Source organism: Eptesicus fuscus, chromosome 9 (genome assembly GCF_027574615.1).
Source record: "Eptesicus fuscus isolate TK198812 chromosome 9, DD_ASM_mEF_20220401, whole genome shotgun sequence".
Classification (NCBI taxonomy): Eukaryota; Metazoa; Chordata; class Mammalia; order Chiroptera; family Vespertilionidae; genus Eptesicus; species Eptesicus fuscus.
Window position 1 is genome coordinate 1,738,020 of NC_072481.1, and position 24,782 is coordinate 1,762,801.

The 24,782-nt window shown below is 64.9% G+C and overlaps 2 protein-coding genes across 4 annotated transcripts in view; one reads left to right on the forward strand and one right to left on the reverse strand.

The window, feature by feature from the left end:
* CEP104 (centrosomal protein 104) lies at positions 1-21,904 on the reverse strand. 3 transcript variants are annotated; one of them, XM_054721637.1, is made up of 22 exons: positions 21,750-21,904; positions 19,654-19,780; positions 15,284-15,457; positions 14,946-15,084; positions 13,917-13,979; positions 13,580-13,656; positions 12,113-12,281; positions 11,543-11,698; positions 10,571-10,783; positions 9,798-9,992; positions 8,639-8,806; positions 7,890-8,063; positions 6,271-6,447; positions 5,642-5,848; positions 5,196-5,303; positions 3,987-4,023; positions 3,709-3,775; positions 3,128-3,236; positions 2,545-2,683; positions 2,363-2,430; positions 1,342-1,426; positions 1-584 (listed from the first exon to the last, which is right to left on the reverse strand). In XM_054721637.1, exons 2-22 carry the CDS (start codon positions 19,764-19,766, stop codon positions 469-471), a joined length of 2,754 nt encoding a protein of 917 aa, XP_054577612.1. In that variant the 5' UTR covers positions 19,767-19,780; positions 21,750-21,904; the 3' UTR covers positions 1-468. The 3 variants fall into 3 exon arrangements, with proteins under 3 accessions (XP_054577612.1, XP_054577611.1, XP_054577613.1); XM_054721636.1 differs by having other exon boundaries at positions 19,654-19,783; XM_054721638.1 differs by lacking the exon at positions 21,750-21,904 and having other exon boundaries at positions 9,798-9,941; positions 19,654-19,783.
* Positions 21,758-24,782, forward strand: part of DFFB (DNA fragmentation factor subunit beta) — a 7,143-nt gene continuing 4,118 nt past the window's right edge. The window contains exons 1-2 of the mRNA XM_054720668.1: positions 21,758-22,300; positions 23,738-23,864. Of these exons, the coding sequence (XP_054576643.1) occupies positions 21,758-22,300; positions 23,738-23,864 (670 nt within the window). The remainder of the gene's footprint in view (positions 22,301-23,737; positions 23,865-24,782) is intronic.

Here is a 24,782-nt window from a genome sequence, read left to right on the forward strand (position 1 = left end):
TTGCCTTCAATTAACCTTTATTCTGTCAGAGAGGAAGACACAGGCTCTGCGGCGCTGCCTACGGGAGGAGGCGTGAGAGAAGGCACGGGGGCGGGGGGTGGTGGGCTCGAGCCGCCCCGCTCTCCTGCCCCGTGACCCGCAGGGACCACAGCCCGTGGCTGAGACAGACCAAGCAGGCTCCTGCGAAGGAAGAGAGGGCTGTGCTTGCCGGACACGCTGGCCTGGCCCGGCACCTGCTTCCAGGAGCCTCCTCAGCGCCGGTTTCGGGGTCTCTTCCGAGAGCACGGCGACGTCAGGCTCCTGCCCGAGACAGTCAGACCTGCCAGCTGGACACGGGAGGGAGCGCCGGTTGTCGGGCTGCCGCCGCGGCCAGCCCCGCACACGCGAGGACAGCGGCGGAGCAGGGCCCCGGCCGCAGCAGGCCGTTCGGAGACGTGAGCGCCATCAGGAACTGGCCCGGGCCGTCCGTCACTGCTTCCGGTAGGTCCTGCCGGAGCACCGGCTCTGGCCCCCCTTTGGGGTGGGGATCTTGCTTCCAGCCTTCGGCCCCGAGGTCCCTGGCTTGGCCGTGTCTGGGCCTTTGCCTGCGGGGACACGACAGAGCACAGGCACGTGAGGAGGAGACGACGCCCGAGTGGGAGCGCACAGCACCTGCCGGTACGGCGGCGGCGTCAGCAGACACGGGAGGACAGCGGGAGGGTGGGCCCGGCACTCGTCTACAGCAGCCGGCCGGACCGTGTGGGGTCGGCAGAGGACAGCGGTCACCCGGTGGTGACCTCAGGTGGCTGCTGCAGACGCACCGGATGGCAGGAGAGGAAGGACCACGAGCTCCGAGGAAACGGCGCCCGCGGGCCAGAGGAGACCCCGAGCCGTTTGCCTGCTTTTGGCTTCAACGGTTCAGCCCCAGCAACCGTTGAAGCCAAAAGCAGAGGCCCCGCCTCCTGGTTACACCGGGGCGGCTCGAGCCCACCACCCCCCGCCCCCGTGCCTTCTCTCACGGAGAATGAGCAGCCATGTGACTGGGGCTTCCTCCTGGAGTAGGACTTGGCCTCCCCCTCCCCCGCCCCTCGTGTCCTGGTTTACAGGACGGTATGGGACCAGGGGGTGCAGCCCAGCTCAGCGCCTGGCACAGACACACCCCCGCCGCTTACGCCCATCCTCTCGCTCAGGGCCTCGCCTCTCTCACCCTGAAGTAGGGATGCAGCCAGGCCTCGCGGCCAGGGAGTTTTCTAATGAAAAGCTTTCCGGGTTTGACCTAAGCCGCTGCCTAAGGAACTGGCGCCCGACGGGAAGCCGCTCTGGCCGAGTGGCCGGGGAGGGAGGCGGCTGGCCCGTGCTCACCCGGTGGCAGAGCCTTGAACAGCAGGCGGGTCCGGCGCAGGTTCATCGTGCAGCCCACGGGGCCCATCAGGTGGACTTTCCACGCCTGGAACGAGAGGCCGCGGGTGTAACCAGGAGGCGGGGCCCCCGCTGCTGTCCCAGACCACGCGCCTATCATTAAAGAGGCAGCCAGAGGCGCCGCGGAGTGGGGGTCTGTGGACGGCCCCTCGGGGCTCAGCCGATCACAAGGCGCAGCCCACCTCCCACGGCCCTCCCCAGGCAGCGCCCAGTGAGACGGTCCGGGAGGGTGTGCGGAAGGGTAGCAGTTCAGGGAGGGCACGGGCGGGGCCCGGTGGCCTGGAGCTGAGAGCATGAGCGCAGCGCAGCCCTGGCTGACAGCCACCGGGAAAGGGGATCCGTCCTCTGTCCCCCGATGACAAAGCAAGCAGCCCCGCCCGCCCTGGAGGGAGCTCAAAACGGATCTTCCCTGTGGAGCCCTCCGGTGAGAACACGGCCCCCACCACCCCGCCACCACCTGTGAGGCCCCAAGAGAGGACCCGCGGGTCCCGTGCAGGCTCCTGAGCCGCGAGACTGCGGGGTGCTAAGGGGCCTGTAAGCCGTGCAGCGAGGTCACTGCTGGCAGCACGGACGGCGTGGAGAAAGCCATGGCCTGGGAGCTGTGCTGAGAGGCCGTCAGCTCACAGGTGCGGGCGCGAAGTCCAGGAACACGGAGCTGCAGCCATGTCTGAGGGCTCGGAGGGGCGGGAGGCCTGACCCACTCCCCCTGTGCAGCGTGGCCCGCACGGGGAGGGAGGAGCGCCCGGCAGCGGACTGGAAGCAGGCTCTCCAACCCCGGCCGCCGGCTCACTTTCAGGAGTCAAAGGGGACCAGAGTGTGACGGAGTTGGCCACGCCACCAGGCAGGGCCCAGACGGGAACGGGCTCCCTCCGCGCACCTGTCCCCGGGCTGAGCCTCTCCCGGCGGAGGGACCCGGACGGCACCAAACACACTGCTCAGACCCACTCTGGCCCCGGAGCCTCACCTCCTCTCCCGGGGCGAAGTTCTCGTGGCACAGAGGGCACCGGTTGGCCAGCTTCTCTGGTTTGGCAGCTGAAATGGTGTCAGCGAGACAAGACCCAGTTGCCCCGGGGCCGTGGGTGAGGCGGGGAGCGGGGAGCGGGGGGCGGGGAGCGGGGCCGGGGCCGGCCTCCCGAGGGCACTCACGGTGGCAGTCCTTGGACTTGACGTGCCTGGGCAGCTCCTCTTTGGGAACGGCCTCGCTGCAGCGGTAGCACCTCCCGAACCCGTCCCTCTTGTCGCACTCCGTCAGCAGGTGGTCCGTCAGGCTGGCGATCTCCACCACCTGGAGCCGAAGTGCGGACAAAGATGGCAGCTGCGGGCACCGGTGTGCGTCCCTGTGCGGTCCCGCCCCGGCCGCCGGCACCACCTGCGCTCATGCCCGTGCCCAGGGTGTCAGAGTTCCCGGCGCCCAAGGTGAAGGTTGGCACGTGCTGTTACCTCTGGGACCCACCCCGCCGAGATCGTCATTTAGTTCCTCGGCTAAGGACCCAGGTCCTGCTCAGTCCTAGTCTTAAGGGCACTGCCACGCTGCCTTAGCATCCAGGCGGCCGCTCAGGATCGGGGGAGCCGCGGCCGTTGTGCCTGACCTGACCTGACCTGTCGGCAGTGGCCGCCCCACCTGGCCTGGCCTGTCTGCAGTGGCCGCCCCGCCCCGCCTGACTGGACCGGACCGGACCTGACCTGTCGCAGTGGCCGCCCCGCCCCGCCTGACCGGACCGGACCTGACCTGTCGGCAGTAGCCGCAGCGGGTCAGCATGAGGCAGTGCTTCCAGTAGTGCAGGTCCAGGCCCTCCTCCGTGAAGGCCGCGCTGCGCTCCCCGCAGAAGATGCACAGGCTGCAACGGGAGCGGGCGTGAGGCTCGGGCGGCCTCGGTGGCTGTCTGCGCCGGGCCTCAGGTGGCCGGAGGCAGCGGTGGGCCTCCAGCGAGGGGTGGGGCGCTGGGGGCTCCTCTGTTAAACTGCCCTGAATGGGCTCCACAGAGTTGGGGTATCAGCTTCCCCGGGACCCCCTCCAGCAGGAAGGCTCGTGAGTCACAGCAGAGGCAGCGGCTTGCCTGGCTCTGGGCAGACGGCCTGCACCGCCGGGAGACCCTGCGGCTCTGACCGTGAGCCGGACCAGCACTTGTACCAACGGGCCGCCGCCGGCCTGGCGCAGAGCCGAGGCTGACTGGGGCGGGGCCAGCCTTAAGGTACTGGAAGGAGGGGCCCGTCTACCGAACCCCAGTGAACGGGAGAGAGCAGCTACTGGGCAGCCTGTACAGGCCGAGCCCCTCGACACTCCCCACGGGGCGAGGGCAGCGTACGCACTTGTCCAGGCCCGGGTTCTCGGCAGCCTCGGGGGCGCTGCGTGGGGCCGCGCACCTTCTGTCAGGCTCTGGGATGTGAAGAGAGAGCAATTTACCTCACTTTTCCTGGGAACTCCTTTCAAAGTTCTAGCAGCCAGTTTTTTAAAGTTGGTGACGTTTGGTGTGAAACGTATTTAAAAACACAAGTTATAGGGGGATCTTTCTCGTCTGAGGTGCAGCAGTGAGCGCCGCCTGCCGGGGGCCGAGGTTTCCCACGGCTGCAGGCCGCCACGCACGTACCTGGACTCCTCGCCTTGGCGGCCTCGCTTCCTTTTTCCTAAAACAGAGCAGAGGGTCAGGCCAGAGCTCAGAGCCAGTCTATGCAGAGCGTCTCGATCCTGAAAGAGCTCCTAAGTTTTGCTCTCGAGTTCCTGCCAACACGGCGCTGCCCCGCCCGCACCCCACCGGCAGCCACGTCCCGCACAGGGCACTGCTCCGGGAAAGAGGCTCCACTCCTCAAGCCCTGCCGTCTCCCTCCCCCGGGCCGCCCTCCAGGGCCTGCCCAGGACTCCAGGGAAACCCGCCTTTGTCAAGGCCACTCCCCCCTGCCCCCCCCCCCCTCCGCCCCAATCACTCGCCCGACGCCAGCGCCCACCCCACCTGGGCTCTCAGCAGCACCGGCTCCCCAGCCTTTCCCGGGCCTGCTCCGCAGCCCTTCTTTAGTCGGCTCCCAGGGCGCCCGTGCACCTGCCTGACCGGCCTGCCCCGCTGTCTGCCTCCAACCGGCTCCCTCCGGGCCCAGGCCTGGGTGGTCTCTGTGCCAGGAGCCCCCGGGCGAGCCTTCCGCCGGGCCCTGCTGCTCACTCGGCGCCTCTGCCCAGGCCTCTGAGTCCTCTCCCCTCCTCAGCAGCGGCCCTCCCGCTCTCCCCGCGCCTGCCCTGCACGGCTCTGTCTCGGTCAGTGTCCTCAGCCGTCCAGTCCCTCAGGCCTCAAAACCTGGGCAGGTAGGTGCTTCTCTCCCCACCCCCCCACAGAGCCTCCATCAGACACACCAGCAACCCGGGGGCTCGCTCACCCTCGCCCTCACCTCCTCTTTGAAGGGGGTGGACTCCCCTGACCGAGGCCCAGCATCTGCAGCACCCCACCCCGCTCACAAGAGCATGCCGACGAGCTGAGGAGGGCTCCTTCTGTTTATCCCGATAAAGCACAGAGGTGCGATTGCATGAGCCGAGAAACTCAACAGTGGGCCACACGTCTCCGTCATGAAGTCCACGGTCACAGGGCTCCAACCCAAAGCCCAGGGTGAGACCCTGTGAACCTGGTCCACCTGGACCCCAGCAACTCGTGAACCCCGGCCTCACATGAACCGGGCCCCACAGGGACCTCAGGCCTATGTGGACCCCGGGCCCACCTGGACCCCGGCCGCACTGAACCCGGCCCCACACGGACCTCAGGCCTACGTGAACCCCGGGCCCACCTGGACCCTGGCCGCACGCGAACCCGGCTCACCTGGGCCCCGGCCTGCATTTCCTTCAGGGCGGCCAGCTGCCCCTGCAGAGCTTTGATTTCCTCCTTCTTCCGTCTCTCTGCCTCCTCCGTGGCTGCTCTCCTCTGTGCCTGGTGTGAACACGACGTCCGTTAGAAGAGCTTGTGGAGTCGTCATTGAATTGGGAGACAAATGACACGGCAGTCGCCTTTCACACGCTGCAGGCGTCGCTACGACTGCCCCAGGGAGAGGGAGACGCCAGCTCCAGCCGATGTGAGAGCTGCTTCCTGGCGGCCCAGACGCACTGTCCGCGCCACCGTCTCTCCAGGCGGGGACGGGCCTGGCAGGCACGAGGGAGGCACGGGCCTCGGCGCGGGGCCTCGGCGCGGGGCGCCTGCACACCCACCGGCTTATTGCCCTCTGACCTCCTCCTCAGCAGGACCAGACCGGGACTCCCACGTCCACGTACCCTGATCTCAGCATCTGTGGGTTTGCCGTCGATTTTAGCAAACCCCTCGAAGATGGTTTTGAAGAGGATGTTCTTGCGCGAGGTGCTGTCGTCGGGGGGCAGGTACCCGAGCACGTCGGCGTGGTGCTGCCGGTACAGGTCCAGGATCACGCAGACCGCCATCTCCCGCACCTGGAACACCCGGTGCTCCAGGGCGCGCACTGCGAACTGAGCGGAGAGGCAGGTCCGGGTCACCCCGAGAGCAGAGGGGAGAAAGGCCTCAGGGCCCCGCGGTGAGGGCGGCGCCCCCTGCGGCGGCCTCACACAGGCACGCGGCCTCGGGACGGACGCAGAGCTGGCTCTGCTCCTGTCCACTCGCTGTGTTCATCATGGCGTTCGGCACACCCTTCCCTACACCCGCCACCGCGCTTCACAAACTGCTTACACAGGCGAGGAGGAGGGTCAGCTCCAGGCCTCGCCATCTGGGTGACCGGGGTTACAGGTCCTGCTTCCAGCAATAAAGCGCTGGCCTCCCCGGAGGCGGCTCTGGAGGGCCTGCCTGCGCCTTCACCTCGCAGTGCACACCCCGAGTCTGTCCCAGACGGGTCGCAGGGCATCGATCCCGCTCAGGCGGGCGCTCCCACGCTTACCTTCATCACGTTGTCCACGGTGAAGCCCGTGCTGTCGGTGCCCAGGTCTCGCAGCAGCCGCGCCAGCAGGGCCACCTGGCTCAGGGCCTGGTGCGCCGACGCGTTGGCCTTCAGGGGCTGCACCAGGTAGGACGGGACCATCTGGAGAGACCGCACCTCCTTGCACAGGGCCATCTCCTGGAAGAGCCACACAGCCGGCCACGGTCCTGAACATGCGGAGGCCACTGCGTTCCCTCTGACAGGGCCCTCAGTCACCACGAAGGAAGGGTCATAAGACGTGGCAGGGACACCTGGGCGGGCGATCCCCGGCCCCTCGGCTCACACGTGTGTGTGAGACACGGGAACAAGCACAGCAAAACCCACGGGAGGAAACGAGGCGCGGTCGCCTGGAGTTCAGTGAGAGCATCAGAGAAAACTGACCCAAGACCCAGGCTTCTCCTCAGAATCCCCCAAGGGAGGAAAAGGTTTTCTAGTTTCCGAATCCTGAGAGCAGTCAGCTGGCCTGTGGACCATTTCAGCATTTCTCAAAGGCCGCCCAGGGCAACCACGCACAGCACCGGGGGCGGCTGGTGGCGAAGATGGGAGAGGCACGCACCGCCGCATTTACACCTACGCGGATAAGCGCTTCCGAAGTCGAGGTTACAGAGAGACACGCTGTCACCGAGTTCCCCGGAGCAGAGAAGACGAGGTGAAACGCTGAGCGTGAGAGGCCACACGGAGGGCAGCCTGCGCTCAGGAGCCTGCAGGCCCAGCGCGAACACAGCTCCCTCGTGCCCAGCCTGCAGCCACTCAACCACCGGGCAGCGCCTCAGGGACAGGCAGAGCCTCAGGGACAGGCAGACGCCACGGCTGGGAGCTCAGGGCCGCCCCGGCCACATGCAGAGCGAAGCCAGCCCGTGCCTGGGCCCCAGCGGCCTCAGCAGAGGTGTCAGCACCCCGACACTCAGAGCCGACGGGCTCAACCTTCCGAAGTGGATGTGTCCGCCCTCAACACGCCCCCCCCCCCCCCCCCCCCAAGAGCCGCAGTATTCGCAGGAGGCACTGCACGCCGGAGGATGACTGTTCCCACCTGCGCTCAGGACCGCTCCTGTTTACCGACAGGAAGTTTACTGAGTCACAGGAAGCTGACTCCTCACAGGGGAGAGTGTCCCGGGGAGAAATATGGAAGCTCTGGATCCCTTTCCGAGAAGGACGTGCGGCTCACACAACGTTTAGGAGACGCACAGGTTTTCTGAAGCCACACGCAGGGCGGCCCCCGCCAGCTCGGCGCTCCCTTCACCTGGCCTGGAGGCCGCACGCTCGCTCGTCAGAGGGAAAGGTTTACATGAGGACAGGGACACATTTGCTATCGTTTTCCCGTGTTTTCTATCCTGATTTAGTTCGTCCCATGTTTTTATTTTAACAGTGAACAGCGTGTGCCGAATTAGAGAAACACTAAAAAGCAGTGCCTTTCCGTCAACGTTCACGTCAAAGGCAGCACAGACCTTTCAGAGCCCAGGGACGTCCAGGAGGGCCCTGAGGAGGAGGCAGGCGCTCCGAGCAGAGGGACCCGCCCCGTCTGAGCCAGGTCCGGCCACGCAGGGCTGTGCCCCCGCAGCGCGCACCTGCGCACGGCGTACCTGGATGAAATTGGAAGCCACGACCCGCAGGCGAGCAGAAGAGTCCCCGGTCCGGGCGAGCAGGACGGGGACGGTCCTCTCCACACAGTGCGTCGTCTCGAGCTTGCTCAGCTTGTGCTTGGGGATGAACTGCGTGATGACCATCTTCAGCACCTTCAGCGAAGCCTGGAAGACCTGGGGCAGGGGAGGAGACAGGCAGCTGTTCTGACTGAATTCCGCTAAGAGGGAACGTGGGACTTCCCGTCAGGGATAAACAGGAACACCATCCCATGCCGTCTGCAGGGCTGGGAAAAGCATCTGAAAACGACTGTCTAAATAGGGCCTCGCTCTCACTTCCTGGTGCCCCAAGCACGCGACACCCCCGTGCCCGGGGCACAGAGCCCCGCCAAGCTGGGGAAGCTCCCGCACAGACGGCGGTGCACCCAGGGCGCTCACCTGGCGGCCTCGCAGAGTCAGTAAGCTCAACAGTCCCTCCCAGCCCCGGGTTCCTAAACGGTGAACCGGGCCTGGGTGCCCGGGAGCCCTGAGCCCAGGCCTCTGACCGGCTCTGAAGACACAGGGAGGCTGTTCAGACCAGCACGAGTGTCAGAGGGACAGGTGCCCGGCGTGCGGACACTCCTAGCGCCTCGGTGCTGGCCCCGCGGAGGGAGCTGGCCATTCCCGTGCCCGGGGACTTCCTGTCTCCTCTCCCTCCTGGGAGCGGCAGAGCATCACACAGCAGACACTGGCCCTGAGGCCGAGGGACTCACCGGGGTCACGATGTCCCGGATGGACCTCCGGATGAGAAAGATGGCCGCACGCAGCAGGCCCTTCAGGTCCTCCTTCGGGGTTCCGACCGGCGTGTCCATCAGCTGCTGGTACAGGGTGAGCAGCGCTTCCTCCCGGTACGACCACGTCTTGGAATAGGCCTGAGCCACCTGCGGGCGGAGCCTGCTTACTCCCCGGTGTCGGCGACCTCCCCGCCCAGCACTGTGCCACCCGAGCCTTTGTTTCAAATGAAAAAACACCTTTTCCAACACCAGGCCCTCCACAGAGCGCGTGCGCACTGTGCGTTCGGAGAACCACTTTTCTGTGGGAACACCTAAGGCTGCTGAGCCGAGGCGAGTGCTCTGGGCTGGGAACTGGGGACACAGGCTGGCTCCCCGTGCGAGGACCCCGCTGCCTGTCCCGCTGCCGTCGCTCCCGGGATTGGCTGCGGCACAGGGAGCTGGTTTCACGGCCAGCTCTGAGCTCCAGGACAGTGTTGAGTGAGTCCTCACTCGTGAGATCCGAAACTCTCGCTTCCGTTTCCTTGTTTCATTCGCTGAGTAATCAGCACAAGACTCCCCCTTCCCCTCCTCTCTTCTCCCCTCCCTCCCACAGGGGAAGAATTCGGGCAGATCCCCGAGGGCACGGACGCGCCATCAGAGACGAGGCTGAGCCCGTCCACAGCCTCGACCCAGGTACTCGGCGCGGGTGCGGAAGCTGGACGGCGAGGGGGCTGCTGGGAAAACCATGGTTCGCTGAAGCCTGGTGTGGGAGGAGGCTCTACGGAGACCTTGGACCACAGGCCACAGAGGGTCCCCAGCAAAGGAGCCCGGAACATCGCTGCAGGCGAACGACCAAGCGAAGCGGCCTCCGCGGACGCAGCAGGAGGTCGGGCTCTTGGAGAAAGGGGGTCATGCTGGGAAGAGGGGCCGCAGCAGGGAAGGAGGGCGACCAAATATGTGATGGGCTGAGCCCATAAAAAGCCGCAGGCAGGAGTCTGCAGAGCTGAGCAGGGCCGAGAGGACAGGACACTGTGGGTGTCACTCATCCACTCATGGGGTTGCCATGCGGGGGTGCACGTGCGTGCACACACACATACACACACACGTGCACACGCACACACACGCGCGTGCACGCACACACCCCGTGGCACCCTCTTACCAGGGCTTCCCCCAGCACTTCGATGGCAGAGCTGGCTTCCCTCAGGGCCTTCTCCGTTAGGGGCTCGGGCTCGCCCGCAGCACCCGCTCGGGGAGCCTCGCTGGCGTCCAGGTCCCTCTTCTCCGGCTCCACGGCCGCCCCGGGCTGCTTGTGGACAGCGGGAAGGGGGCGCTCGTCATAGGGCAGGGCCTCGGGCTGCAGGGGAGGAAGGGGCTGCAGAGCTCCCGTGTGGACCCCGCCCGCCACCCGTCTACACGGCAGGCTCACTGCCGTGGCCGACCCAGGCTGACGAGGGTGCGTGCTGAACCCGTGTCATCAGAAGAGTTTACACGACAGCAGGCGCAACCGACAAAATGCCATCAGGGTCCCTCCCCCTCCCCCATCGCAGCCTAATGAAAGGCGAGGCCGGCGCTGCCCCCTACCCTTTGCTCCAGCGGCTCAGCTCAACGGGCAAGCAGGCCGCGTTCCTAGTCACGGCTGGTACGTGTCCCGCCCGAGCTCACGTGCCCGCTGTCCGGCGGCCTCCACGTCTCCCCCGCCTCCCCCACGGGCGTGGGCTCTCCTGAGCCGCCGGGCCCTGGCTGCTGCCCCCGGGGAGCAGTGGGCAGGAGGCCCGCCCCCCGCTGACGTCTCCCGGGAGACGGACACGCAGACAAGCCCACGTGACGGTGACTTTCAGGTGAGTGAGTGAGGCCCTGCACGGGACGGCACCCCCCGCAGGCGCCTGGCCCGCCTGCTGAGTGAACCTCGCGCCACGGGGCCGAGGTACCTACGTGGGCCTTGCGGGAAGGGTGTGGGGGGGACAGCTGCTGGTCCGAGGAGCAGGGCTGAGAAGAAACGTCCAGGGAGTGCGAGGAGGGCTGCTCCAGAGGGAACGGCTCTGCAAGCCGGTTTTCTGTCGCTCTGTCTCCCTGCGGCGGCGGCAGCTGGCAAGAACTGCTGGAGTGAGCGAGGGGCTGGAGCGGCAAATCCAATGGCCTTGGCACCTAGGGAAGAGGGACGCGTGATCCCCAGGGCCACAACCCCGGGCCCCGCACCTGCCCCGGAGCACCAGCCTCGGGAGGCCGAGCCATCGCCGCCCTCACTGCCCGCACGGTCACTGTGTGGGCCACACAGCTGACACACGGCGGGCCCGTGTCGTCACGAGCACGGGGGTGAGTCACTCGCGTGGAGGCACACCTCGCGGCTGTGCCAGCGGAGGCACACGGCACCTGGCCGGCCCCGAGGACCGCCGCCGGCCGGGCACTGCTCACTCCCCGCGTCGTCCTAACAAGCGCGAGGCACTGGGCGGGTGGTCAGAGCTTCAGACAGAGCAGCTCGTTCCGTGCCCACCTCTGCCCCCTGGCAAATGGGCCGGGGAAACCGAGGCAAGGTGGAGCAGGGATTCCGATCACACAACTGGAGCGGCGCAGCGGGATCTGGACCCAGCCCCTCGGTCTCAGCCTCCGTCTCCTCGTCTGCAGCGGGTGCACTCCTGCTCGGGTCTGAGGCGGGGCAGCGCCTCCCTGGAGCGCGTTCTCGGCAGCTGAGGCCCCTGGGGCTCCTTTCCCACAGCTCCCGGCGGGCAACTCCTCTCACCGAGGAGCACTGGGGAGCACATGCCCGCCCCTTTCTGCTCTGCAGGGAGCCTGCCAGAGCCGGGCGAGGCGGGAGCCACTGTGGTGGGCACCAGGCACAGACTCCGGCTCTGCGGACAGCACGGCAGACCCGCACGGGTGCCCCGCCCTCGGCCGAGCCGCACCTACCAGCTCCGTGTCCACGAGGCTGTGCAGCTCCAGCTGCGCGTACACCCGGGCGCGGTACTCCTCCATCTGCCGCTTCTTGTGCTTGGCCAGGTCGTAGTCCTCCTTCTCCACGGCGCAGCGCTTCTCCACCTCGTAGCGCCCCAGCCGCTCCCCGACCTGCGCACAACACCGCTGTCTCCGCGCTCCGCCCGCCCCGGGCAGACAGCGGTTAGCACGCCCACTCGACGGAGGCGCTGACCACCCCCGTGTCCTGTGGGGACCGGGGGTCCCGGGAGCCGTGGGAGGCATGGCCGGACGGCCACGCCCTGCAAATTGAGAGCTGCCTGTGGCCGCAGCAGCGCCGAAGAAACCCCGCGAGTGTGGGCCGTCCAACACGTCTGTGATGTGTCCCTCCCGGCGTCTGGGGTGACGTCTGGAGGGACCCATGGGCTCACGAGGGTTTACCCAGGCGCCTCTGCTTTTCCCGGAGCGTTGAGCCCACATCCCCTCCTGCAGGCCAGGCACCGCCCGAGCTGGGACGGGCATCTTCAGTGCGGCCCGCGGGCACCGGGTTGCCCCTCAGAGCAGTACCTTCTGCAGGTCCGCGATCGCCTGCTTCAGCTTCTTGGCGTAGTCGTAGCGCTCCTGCTGCACGGCGTCGCGCTTCCTCTCGTCTAACTTGCGTATGATCTGCGCAACTTCCGGGTCTTGGTACATATCGAAAGCTAAGTCGTCTAGTGGGGAGATGTAGTCAGACTTCCTACAGGGAAGAGGCGGGCACTTCAGAGCCAGGTCCCCGGGGGCGGGGGGTGGAGGGCCCGGCGCAACCCAGACGGCCGGGAGAACGGCCCAGCCCGGCTCCTGGAGGCGCTGCCCGAGGAGTCAGTGCAGGCCGCACAGCTCACACTCGCCTGTATCCAAGGTCAAGCACTGGGCATCCTCGCAGCCCCAACTCCCCCGCCCGCGTCCCCCCCCCCCCCCCCCGCCCCGTGCTGGCCGTGCCAGGCTCTCTCTAGGCACGTGGACACGACGGCGATGTGGGCAGAACCCAACCCAATGCTGACCAGGCCTTCGCTGAGCCGGAGCCTGGTGGGCCGGGCAGCCAGGTGTCCGCTCCACACCAGCACCGGGGACCAGGGAACCTGACGGCCGGGCCGTTGCTTCTCCTGCACTTTGACCTCAAAGGCCCCAATGCTGCCGTCAGCCCTCCCGCCCGCAGATGAGAAACCTCCGGGGACACTCCTGTCCGCCGCACAGCCGCTTCTGACCAGGCAGCCGCTCTACTCTCTCCGGTTCCCTGCAGGCGGGTCTAATGCTGACATTGACATTGACGCTGACATTGGCACTAACACTGACAATGCCCGTCTAACGTCGCAGCAGAACGGTAACGGAGGACACCAGCGACAGGAAACCCACTGTCGGCTTTGAATTCACATATCGGCACGTTTTAGCTAAAATGGTGTTTGTCCTCAAATAAATCGGTTGGTGAATTGTATAGTGATGGGTTCAGAGAGGACACAGGAGATGGCACCTCCCGAAGGACCAAGCCCCCCATTCTAGGCCCCCGCAGCTCTGAGCACCGTCAGTGTGCCCAGCGGTGACTCCGCAGGGCCACCTTCTACTGTGTCCACAAGGCCACCAGCTGCTTTCACCAAAAGGCAGGTTCCACGCTAAGCGACGCGTTTCTCGCTTCCTCACACACAGTCTCAAGGCGGACGGACGGGAAGTCCCGGCAACTGACCGCTGGGTCAGGCGACACTTTTAGTCTCACCTGCACTTTTGTCTGAGCCACTAAAACACACCCCGGGGCGGCAGGCCTTTCCCGAAGGCACTAGAAACCTCCAGTGAGAAACGCCCGACCCCCGAGAAAGGTCGCCTCGGGAGGGCAGCACCTGGAGGCGCCTAAACCGTGGCTTCACCTGGAAGTGTCAGACTGTCCCATCAGAGGCGAGGGTGGCCACAGGGCACTGGGAGGCCTGGGACGGCCCCCTGGAGGCGCTGCTCCCCTGGGGGTGCCCCCCTGGAGGCCCACTCACTGCCTGCGGGAGGGGCTCTTACCCGGAGCAGGTTCCTTCCAGGGCTGGGTCCTCCGTGTGCTGCCCCAGGTACTGGTCAGCCAGCTTCTCCCTGGAGGTCTTTGGGGGGAGAAGGCTGCTTAGCGTCTCGGAGGAGAAAGGAACAGCACAGAACCGTGACTGCGGGCGCCCCGAGGCCAGCGCGTGCCACGGGCCAGGCTCCCGGAGGGCGGCCCCAGTTCTCGCGTCAAGGAAAGTTTAAGTTACTCCTCCGTCACTCCTCCACAGATTTTACGATGACACCCTTTGTGACGACAATAAACCCTCCCCTCCTGTTGGAAATAAAGTCGCTTCTTTAGAAATGAAACTTCCAAACTCACAATGTTGCTCTCATCGCTGCAGCCTATGGGGTCCCCGATGATGTTCATGGCGACCAGGGCGACCTGCGGGAGCACAGAAACCACGCATTGCAGGTGGGCACCCCTCTTTGTCACAGTCGCCAAGGGAGTCCACGCACGGAGCGCGTCCCCGGGGAAAAGCTGGCCCGTGTGCAGGGCGGTCAGTGACCACTGCTGTCAGTCACATAAGCTGACACTCTGATGCTGAGCCAGTGGCTGTTTTAATGTTTAGAGGATGTGAAAACAACAACAGCTAAAAGCCTCCCAGGTTTTTAAAAAATAAATATTATCCTTACTGATTTCAGAGAGGAAGGGAGAGGGAGAGATAGAAACATCCATGACGAGAGAGAATCATGGATCGGCTGCCTCCTGCACACCCCCTACTGGGGATCGAACCCACAACCCTGGGCATATGCCCTTGACTGGAATCGAACCCAGGATCCTTCAGTCCGCAGGCCGACGCTCTATCCACTGAGCCACACTGGCCAGGGCAAGCCTCCCAGTTTTAACCCAGCCTCTCAGGGGACCATCTGCTCGGGGCTCATGTGGGTCACAGCAACTCGCTTGGTAAATTAGACAAAGAAATGAACGCCAAGGTTCCCACGGCTCGTAGGTCTGATTCTCATCGGAAGGGAGGAGCCCCCTCCCCACCCCGCTTCTTGAGAATCACTGCAGCTGAAGGAGGAACCCACCTGTCCCTGGAGAAAACACTGGGGGAGGCGTGTGGAGGGAGGACGAGGTGAGGAGCCCTCCAGCTAGCTCCCCCCCAGCTCCTCCTCAGTTCCCCCTCCAACTCCCCCTCAGCTCCCCCTCCAGTTCCCCTCCGCTCCCCGCCTGCGGTGGGCCCAGCAGGCTCCCTGCCTGCACTGCGCCGGGCCAGCGGCTCCCTCCAGGGGAGCTTAGCCTTCCCCATAGAGATGCCACCCCACGGAGACTGAAAGCGCCTCTTTGCAAAGACAGGGGACACAGGACCCAACCAGAGCCGGGGGTCGGCACGGGGAGGGGTGTCACCTGATTGTAGATGTTGTACTTGTTGGCGTGATTTTGGTGAAAAACCAGTTTCAGAAACTGCCCCTCTGTGTCCACATAGACGGACTTCAGCTCCCGGGCCCTGCAGCCCGTCTTCTCGTTGTCGCAGAGGGAGACGTAGCTGCAGGGCACAGAGCAGGCTCGGCTGGGAGAGTGCGGCCTCGTAAGAAACCCCAGGGAGGCGGGGGGAAGGGAGGTGATGGGCCACAGGACCCGGGACCCGGATCCGAGTCTGGGGCCCGGGACTCAAGAGGAGGAGTGCTCAGGAGTGTTTCGGGCTTCCAGGAAGGGGTCCCCGAAAGTGGCCCTTCCACGCTCACCCGAGTCTGCGGAAGCGCTCGGCCGGGAACGGGCCCAGGTACTCGGGCAGGCAGTGGCTGATGTAGAACTCCACCTTGCTGGGGATCATGTACTGGTGTGCCAGCAGCTGCAGCTTCCGGACGCGGCATCGCTCCACCATCTGCACCACGATCTCCTGCGGGAACTGGCAGCACCTGAGGGCAGAGCGGCGTGCTGCTGAGGGCGCCCAGGCCCACGGCCACGGGACTCGGGGGCGGGGACGCCGCTCCTGCCCTCGCGGCGCCTCACAGTGGACCGCACCGGAGCGAGGCTGGGCCTGCCTGCCTCCGGGGAACAGCAGCGGGGACACGGCTCCGAGGGAAACGGAAGTTTGTCACGAGGTCGACACGTGCCTCTGAGCCTGTGCGTGCAGGCGAGACGGAGCCTCCGGACTTCCCGCAGGAGCCGACACGTCCCGAGCCCTGGCTTAGAGGGCGGTCCTGCCATGGCCGGCAGCAGCCTTCCGTGGTCAATGTGTGCCCCCCCCGCCCCCCCCCCCCCCCGCGCAGGCGCAGTGGGCACTGCCCACGCTGCAGCCCCCATCTCTCTGGGAGTGAATGGCACACGCAGCCCTAAATGCGAGGCGGCCGAGCCACAGCGCCAGCCCCGCCTCATGGGATGTGACCGTGACCGTGACCGTGATGCGGCCACGAGTGCACTGAGCTGGCGACACCGGGTTCACAGCCAGCACGCAGGGCGTCTGGAGCAGGGGACACGCTGCTAGTCACTGCCTTCGGCATCCCTGCCCACTGGCCACACCGCCGGTCCCTCCCCCACCTCTCCTCCCAGCAGCCGCTCTTCACGAAGCCCAGCACCCAGCCGCACCCCACAGAGCCAGGGGCTCGGCCAGACCCGCCGCTGCTCCACCAGCCATCATTCCCGTCAGGACACCAAGACTCTAGAAACCCCCGGGCGAAGAACAGCCTCCCGCGACCCCTGCCCCTCCCGTTCCCACCACTGCTGAGCTGCCCTCAGCCAGCTTGGGGAGCAGGAGCCCCTCCCCGTGCCTGCAGGCGGCTTCGGCCCCACACTCAGGGCTCAGCCCACCAGCCTCCCCTCCCGGCCCTCCTACCACAGGGCCCTCCCCGCGACCCTGACTGTGCCCTCCGCTGGGTCCCAGCCTCCTCCTCTCGGCAATCACCATGGGGGTGTCCTGTCAGTCATGGCTTTAAAACCTCCTCTGATCAAGGACCCCCACTGAACCTCGCCCTGAGCCCCACCCCGTAATCCAGCTGGAGACTGGCCATTCCCACGCAGACATCTGAGCGGCATCATGGGACCATGACCTCGGCGGCGGCGGCACCCGCAGCGGCCCAGCCTATCCTAAGCTCTGACATGGGAGCAGGCCTCCCCCTCCAGGCCCCGCGTGGCTCCCTGCCGGGTAGGCCGGGCCCACACCAGGCTGAGGCCAGCGGGAGGCGGGCTCCCTGGGGACAGAGGAGGAGGACAGTGAAGGGTGTGAATCTGGGAAACCCTTGTGGCCGCAGCCAGCCCTGAGCCTGCGGGTGCCGGTCCTCCCGCCCCTGCCCCGCGAGAGGCAGCGTGACGAGGGCGGTCCTGTCTCGGGCTCCCGCCGGGGCCCCGCAGCGGCTCCGCTTTCTGAAACCCCTCGCTGTCGGTCAGAACACAGTTTCCATCTCCCACCCACAAATCCCACGCCGCTTCCCTCCCAACAGGCGCTCATCACGCTCCGTGGCCGGAACCCTCGCCGGCCGAGGCGAGACGCGAAGGAAGGAATAGGAAGCCCTAACTGGTGTGGCTCAGTGGATAGAGCGTCGGCCTGCGGACTCAGGGGTCCCAGGTTCGATTTCGGTCAAGGGCATGTACCTTGGTTGCGGGCACATCCCCAGTGGGGAGTGTGTGGGAGGCAGCTGGTCGATGTTTCTCTCTCATCGATGTTTCTAACTCTCTCTCCCTCTCCCTTCCTCTGTAAAAAATCAATAAAATATTTTAAAAAAAGGAAGGAATCCCGTTCCCTCCTCAGGCCCCGGGCGGGCGGGCGGACGGGAGAGTCGCTCTCACCGCGGACCTCCGCAGCCTCAGCACAGGGTTTTCTTACTCACGAAGGCGAGACCTCCCCCTGCTCACCCACAGGGAGCACCTCCGGCTTCCCTTGGCACCTCTGAGCCGCCGCAGCCCCCTGCGCGCTGGGCCCGTTGCCAGGGAAACCAGGGCGGCGGGGACACAAGCGCTGAGATCCGTGCCTGGCGGGCGGGGGGTCCACAGTGCGGGGCGCTGGACAAAGGGTGATTCACGTCCCCGGGAGCCCCGGGTTTCATCACGCGCCTCCGAACAGCAGGCACTTTTAAACGTGTGCCCTGTTTACTTCTGGAATGTTCCATGAAATGTGTTCACTCTGTGGTTGAACCGCGGGTAACTGGGGCCCTGGACGAGGGGGGCCGGCTGCTTGCTGGACGCTGAGGGGTGAGCGGGGGAGCGAGACGAGAAGGGGTGGCTGGCGACCAGGGCCGGATCGGACAGGCTCTGGTTCGGGCACCTCGCCTGGCGTTTCCTGAGGCTGAGTTTTTGCAGAGCAAAGGCCGGAGCGGTGCCCGTGGGGAGGAGGGCGGCGGGACCAGCAGCTGCGACACAGACACTCCCCCGCCCCGTGCGTGTCAGACGCCGCCGCGGGACTGAGGGAGCTCAGCGCGGCCCGCACCGCATGGCACAGCACGCCCTCTGCGGTGAGAAGGGCGGGGGAGAGCCCTCCCGCACTCCAAACCGCCACAGCGGCTTCAAGGAAAGGAAGGCAGCTGACAAAGTGTCGAGCTGTGTTCTTTAAACCCTCAGAAAGAGCCCGGCCGTGGCTATTCCGATGCAGGTGACAGTCTATAGACGCAGCACAGCCTGAGCCCACGCCCAGGGCGCGGCCGGGTGGGGACAGCTCCGCTCCTTCCCACGGGAACTCCCCCAGGCCCAGGCTCAGCGTGGTGGGAGCTGCCGCCGCCCAGAGCCGCCTCTCGCCCCCGAAGCTTTCAGACTCAAGGTCCGAGGTGGTGGCCGGCCACAGGGGCTCCCCGTGCCCGGGTAGGACCCGAGCCCCCTCCCCACTCTGGGCTGCAGGCAGGAGCCCCCCAGCCAAGCCCAGCGCAAGCCCGTGGGGCGGCGGCGGGTCCCTGTCTACGGGCTGCGCTGCAGGCTGAGCCTCACCAGGATGAGCCGGGGCTCCGCCTGAGACAAGCACACGCCCGTCGGTGCCCAGAAGCGCCGCATTCGCTACTTTATGTGCGACTTCCCCCCCAAACGCTGAGCACGGACTCTGCGCAGGGAGAGGAGAGTGGGGTGGGTGTCTCTGCAGGACACGGGGCCCAGCCCAGGCCCAGGGAGAGCAGCACTGGGGTGACTGGGGCCTGGGGAAGGCACAGCCAGAGGCGTCCCTCCTGCTCCCCTCGCGGCTGCCCTGGGGCGGCGGCCTGGCTGTGGGCGGCTGAGTGCTGAGTCCTGCCCGCTGACTTGCCTGCAGACACAGCCCTCGCTCCCCAGTATCAGCCTCACCCACAATAAAGGAGCCATCCCTCCCGCCCCTCCCCTCCCCTCCCCTCAGCTGCTCCAGAACTCAGGCAGGGGCGGGAGACTGGCTTATTGGGTTCCCTCAGAAAAACGCCAAAAGGAACAACGTTTTCATTGAAAGTGGGCTCTATATTCAACTTGTCAGGAGTACGAGTACAAGTTGAGTCGCAGGTGTATGACGGGATTTGGACTGTGATGCATGTTACATGTGTATGAGTTAGGAGTAAGTAGTACCTTCTACTCAGACTGGGACAAGGAGCAGGGACACTGAGGGTGACGGGGCTGGGGGACAGCCGCCCCAGGGCACTGACGATACTGACCGTGCGTGGTCTGACCCAGCTCTCAACAAGCACCCCCGACCTCTGCTGAGTGATGAAGACCCCCCTCCCCCCGCCCCCCCCAGGACCACATCCCTCCAGCAGAGCCCGCGCGCAAAGGCGCACAGACAGCAGGGCAAACCCCAGAGCCCTCCTTGGTTAAAGCGTGGTGTGACCCCCAAGCCGTCAGAGGCGAAACCAGGAAACCTGCAAACCCGCACCGCAGCTCAGCACAGAGACGGCGTGAGCGGGCGGACGGCGGGGAGCCGCCTCGACACCCGGGCGGGTCACTGTCTTCCGTCTCCTCTCTTGTGTTTGCACGTTTCTTAAGTGACCGTGGGTAACGTTACGTTACGGGGGAAGAGGTCCCACAAGTTCTCTGTAAGAACCTGAGCGGCAGGAGGAAGACCACACCACACGGAGGGGGTGCGGCAGCAGCGGCCACCCGCGGCTCGGACGTCTGAGTTCTGACGAGTGAGAGAAAGGAGACTGCTGCCCCACCCGAGGCCCCTCGCCCAGCCCACCTTGGTGACCTCCACCCGCTGACAGTGGGTGCGTGGATCATGAGTTCCCGGGCGCTGAAGCCATCCTCGTGCCCAGATGAGCTGACAACGACGAATCCGATCTTGTGGGGCATTCTGTGCGCTGGGGCTGCTGGTAAGAGCAGGAAAGGCTTCTTTAAAACAGAGGAACTCAGTAACATGTTATCACAGCTTTACCTATTGAAACTGCCAGTTCCAGCCTTGCTACCACACCAAGTAACTCACAATGTTCCCACCGCTGCCAAAGAACCTTGTTTCTCCTTAAGCACTTTTTATAGTAGCATCCTTTAGCCACGCCCCAGCATCTCACATAACACTTGGAGGTTCATAAAGGGGACCCCAGGTGCCGGAAGCTAATTCCAGCATGTCATAAATGCAAGAAGTTTCATCAAAAGGTTGATGGAACCTTGAGGATTGCCTGCTGGAAATGGCTAAGGGCATTTCCCCACACCTAAACATCTGCATAGATGATTGCTTGCTGCCAGACAGCTGAGGGCATTCTAATCTACCTGTTATTGCCTCCTGCTGGCCAAACACCTGAACAGCCGCAGGCAGCTCCCTCAATCTGACAATGGATTCCGTATACTAAGCCTTGCCTTTGATCTGTATATCTACTTTGCCTTAGGACAATTTGTGTTAATAAAAAGCAAGGGGTCCAGAGAGACAGAAGAACTTGGTTCCTACCGCCAAGCTCCTCTGGCTCCCAAAACGCCTTCCAAAATTATGTTTTGTCTCCAGACTCTTTAATAATTTACAGCAGCCCCTTGTCCAGATTCCTGAACCCTTCTAGATGCTGGACAAGACCCCCAGCACCTAGGGTACAAGGTGGAAGGGCTCTGGAAGGGGGTGGCCAAAACGGAATCCTTTTCAGACACCCTGGCGAGGTGGCCCCTGCTGTGCCCAGGCATTTCCCCTACCTGGTCCCTAAGTGCCAGTCCTTCGTTTTGGATGTACTGAGACAACATGGTATCGTGGCCACATCCTCCCCGTGGGCCTAAAAGGTCCTGTTTTCCAGTCTTAGCGCCACAGCGGAGGGTGTTGGAACCTGACCACCACAGCTGGGCACAAACCCTGCCTGCGTGGCTCACAGCTGGGGGACCCTGGCCTGGGCCTCGCCGTGCCTCAGTTTCCTTGTCTCTGGCGTTGGGGTGACAGCTGAACCTGTGTCCGTTGTCATGAAGGTCTGAAGGACAGGCCCTCAGGCCTTGCCCACCGTAGTCCCCAGTGCTGGGTGAAGGAGTGAGTCTGCACACACGTTGGCCATGTGAGTGGGACTTCAAGTCTGTCCAGATTCAAGATCCACCATCACACTCAGCCGAGAACAGGAAAAGACACCTGTTTTCAAGATGGGCTAGGAAGCAACAGGTCCTGCTCCTAAAGATGAGCCGGCCTTGGGGGCCCCGAGCTGAGGGGTGCAACTTTGATCGCTAGTGAGTCTGGCCGGGCAGGGCTGGGGCAGCACATTGGGTTCGGACACGAAGTTGGCCCCGCAACCTGGACAGAGAGCCCGGGAAGGGTTCCTGAGTTAGGACCCGATGGCCATGACCTGAGCGGGGCTGCAGGAGGGTTCTCTATAAAAACCACCGACGACTTGGGGGAGAACCGCGGAGTGCCCAGTTAGTGGCACTGGGACCCCGACAGGCCCCGTGCAGGACGGAGGTCGCCCCCAGCCAGCGCCCGCCCGCAGGTGTCCCCAAGGCCCCCTCGCTCCACAGGCTGGCCGCGCCGGGAAAAGGGACTCCAGGTCCCTTTCCTGAAGCCTTTCCGTGCGCGCCAGGGCACTGGCATCTCTACAGCAAATGGACACACTTAGCCACTTCCGATCGCTCCGCTCCAGACCCGCGGAGAAAGCTTGTCTCCGCTTCCCTAGGAAACTTGTGTTCCACAGCCAGGTGGTTCTCGGTCAGGTGATCTGACGGGATGTGGAAGCGAGGGGCCCCAAAGTGACTAAGGACGGACCAGGACGCGAACGGAACCTGCGCGGGGCAGCGAGTCACCATCGCCCGGCGCCCCGCACGGGCAGGTCGGGACACCAGGATGCGGAATCCGACGCGAAACGCCAGGAACCGAGCGCCCACCTGTTAGGATGGAGGGCCGCCGGACCTCGGCGTCCACAAGACCTCCGCGCCTTCGGCGGGGCTCAGGTAGCGCCGCCTCCGCCGTCCCGACTCGCAGCGGCGGCGCCCAGCGCCGGGGCCGCGGCCGCCGCTCTCATGACAACCAGACCGGGCCCGGCCCGCCCGGCCTCCGCGCCTGCGCGACCCTGCCCGCGGCGTCGCACATGCGCACGCTTTCCCAGGCCTTCTGGGTAACGGAGTTTTCGGGGAATGGCGCATGCGCACCAGGACAGGACCGCCTTTTCCCCGGGCCTTCTGGGAAGTGTAGTTCAGGGGGCTGGCGCGCGGCCTTCTTCCTCTCCGCGGGGTCCATCGGGAGCCGGCCCGCCGGGTGGGGACTCCCTGAGCAGTGGGCCAAGCAGGTGCTGCCCGCGGGGCCGGAGGCCCTGAAGATGTCTGGGTTCCGGAAGCCCAAGACGTTCAAGCTGCGGGCCTTGCACAGCCAGCAGAAGTTTGGGATTGCGGGGAGGAGCTGCCAGGAGGTGCTGCGGAAGGGGTGCCTCCACTTCCAGGTGCGGCGGGGCCGGGGGTCGGGATCCTCCACTCCCAGGTGCGGCGGGGCGGGCGAGGGCGGCCTCGCGAGCTTGCCCGGAGGCTCTGGGTGGGATGGGACTGTTTGGCCCGTCGTCTGTCACCATCCGTACCGGCGGAGCCCAGTGTGTCCCCAAGTCCTGACAGATGCCCCGGGAGGCGGGGACCCGAGCAGGACCTCGCTGGACCCCCGGGGGCGGCACAGTCTCGGGGTCCACGACAAAACCCTGTAATTCTGTGCTGACGCCTTCACTTCAGGGCAGGAGCCGGGTGGCAGAGCCTGGAAGGGCGCAGGGGGTGCTGCAGAGTGGGTGGAATTGGAGTCCGCAGATTTCTAGGGGTTCTCAGACTTGGGGGGTCCTCAGACTTCTCCCTGGGCGCAGAGGTGCCGCGTCTCGGCACACAGCGTTAGAAGCCTCTGCCCTGCTCAGGTACTGACCCGCGTGGGAGGAATTTGGGGGACTCAGAGGTGCGGCGTTCTGGGTGTGGGAGCGGGGAGGGAGACGGGGGAGGGTCCAGGGAAAAGCCATTTCCTGCCATTGGTCCCTTGAGGCCCCGAAGAGGTACGTCTTCCTCCAGCTCCTCAGGGTGCAGGGTGCAGGCTTGTGGAGGGGGTGGGGCATCTTCCCTCTGACCCTGAGGGTCCTGGCTGTGGCTTGAGATTCGGGGACCCTGTTTCCAGTGCACACCTGCTAATTCGCCGCGGGTTAGGACAGCCACTGGCCGCCCTGGGACTCAGGCTCCCCGTGTGGAATGAAGGGGTTGGGCTCCGGGCCCCTCCAGGCGCTGCAGCACGAATGTGGCTCATGCAGCTGTTGTCTTGCTCTCACTGTTTCCAGGGCTGGGCCTAGGCCAGCGCTGGGGTGTGTACACATGTGAGGTGGGGTGACACAGGAGGTGCCCTAAAAATTCATAAAACCGACCAGTGTGGAGCAACAGAGCGCCAACCTCCGCAAGGGAACGGCCTGGTGCCGGTCACATCCCGGACAGAGGCCAGGCGTCATTTCAGCGAGATGTCCTCCGAATCAGTCGGTGCCCGGGAAACGGCGCCCGCCTGGCCCGTGGTCCTGGCCCCTCGCGGATGGGGGTGCATTTGCTGGCTCAGGGGCAGCAGTCACGCGTCACGTTTGGAAACGGGTTTGGATTGTAAGTGCTCTGAGCAGCAGCTGGAAAGGGTCCGTGTCGTGCCTCCCGCACAGCGGGGACCACTGCCTTAGAACGACCTGCAGGAGGTGCACACGCTGATTCTTTAGACACGTGTGCCCGTCTCAGGGGTGCGCCCCTGTGGTGCAGGCGGTGTGCTGAGCGTGACTCTTGTTCCTTGCGAGGCGGCTGGGGAGAGCTCGTGCTGCTGCGCGGAGGGGGGCCTGCCTGCGGCCCTGAGCGAGCGTCCTGCCCTCTCCGCTCCGCTCCTCCAGGTGCCCATGCCCGGCGCCCGCCTGTGCCTCTGGGAGGATGGCGTGGAGCTGACTGCCGATTACTTCTGGAGCGTCCCCGACAACGCGGAGCTCGTGCTGCTCTCCGAGGGCCAGGCCTGGCAGGGCTGTGAGTGGCGGGCCTGGGAGCGTGCGGGAGGCTGGCGGGCCCTGGGTGCTGGGGGAAAGGGTCTGGTCGCATTCCTCCCAGCAGGATGTGCGACTAGTCCACCAGCGGGTGAAAGGTGCTTGGTCATTAGCCATCGGGGACGTGCCAGCCCCGCCCCCCCCCACCCCCGGGGAGACTGCCCCTCAGCTCTAGATGGCAGGGACGGGGAGGAGGGGGAGGGAGTGGGCCCTCACGCTCTGCCCGTGGGCGCTGGTGGTTCCTGAAACCTTGAGTCGCTCACCAGGTGACCTGGCAGTGCTCCCCCAGGTGCGAACCCAAGCGAAGTGAAAGCTCGTGGCCACACCAAGGGTTATACCAGGGGTTCCCACGTGGGCACACACCCCTCAGGGGGGTCCAGAATGAGTTAACAGTGCATTTTTTGCATTTCTTACGGTTCTAGGCACCTGATAGTATATAAATATGTGTTGTGACATACTTACAAGTTTCAGTTCTCTATTATGTTCTGAAACTTTATTTGCTATTTTTTCATATCGCTTCATATTATTATTATTTTTTTCAAAGTTCTTAGTGATTTCTTCCTCAGGACTTCAACAGCCCTTTCATTCTTTTATTTTTCTCTTTCATGGATGCCATGTTCTTTAGAAGCTTGTTTTGACCAAGTTCATGGCCTTTTCAGCTTCCTCCACGTGAATAGGAGCCCACTTTTTGAATAATAAGAATTCTATGTCACGGGGTGGGGGGCGCTCAGGATGTTAGAGATGCTTAGGGGGCGTGGCCAGAGGAAGGCTGGGAACCCCTGGGCTATACCCACATGTGCTCAGCAGCTTACTGCGTCTCGGTGAAGGCGGAAGCAGCCCGTGTGCATTGGTTCAAACGGGAATGTTACTCTGCCGTGAGGAGAATGGAGTCCTGACTCGA

Bases quoted from the DNA above. Each gene is read 5' to 3' on its own strand.
- CEP104 (XM_054721637.1), bottom strand. From the start codon at position 19,766: ATGCCCCACAAGATCGGATTCGTCGTTGTCAGCTCATCTGGGCACGAG. The intron at 12,282-13,579 runs GTAAGAGCCCCT...TCTTCCCTGTAG, and splicing joins CTGGAAGGAACCTGCTCCGG to GAAGTCTGACTACATCTCCC. The intron at 11,699-12,112 runs GTACTGCTCTGA...TGTTGTGCGCAG, and splicing joins CGATCGCGGACCTGCAGAAG to GTCGGGGAGCGGCTGGGGCG.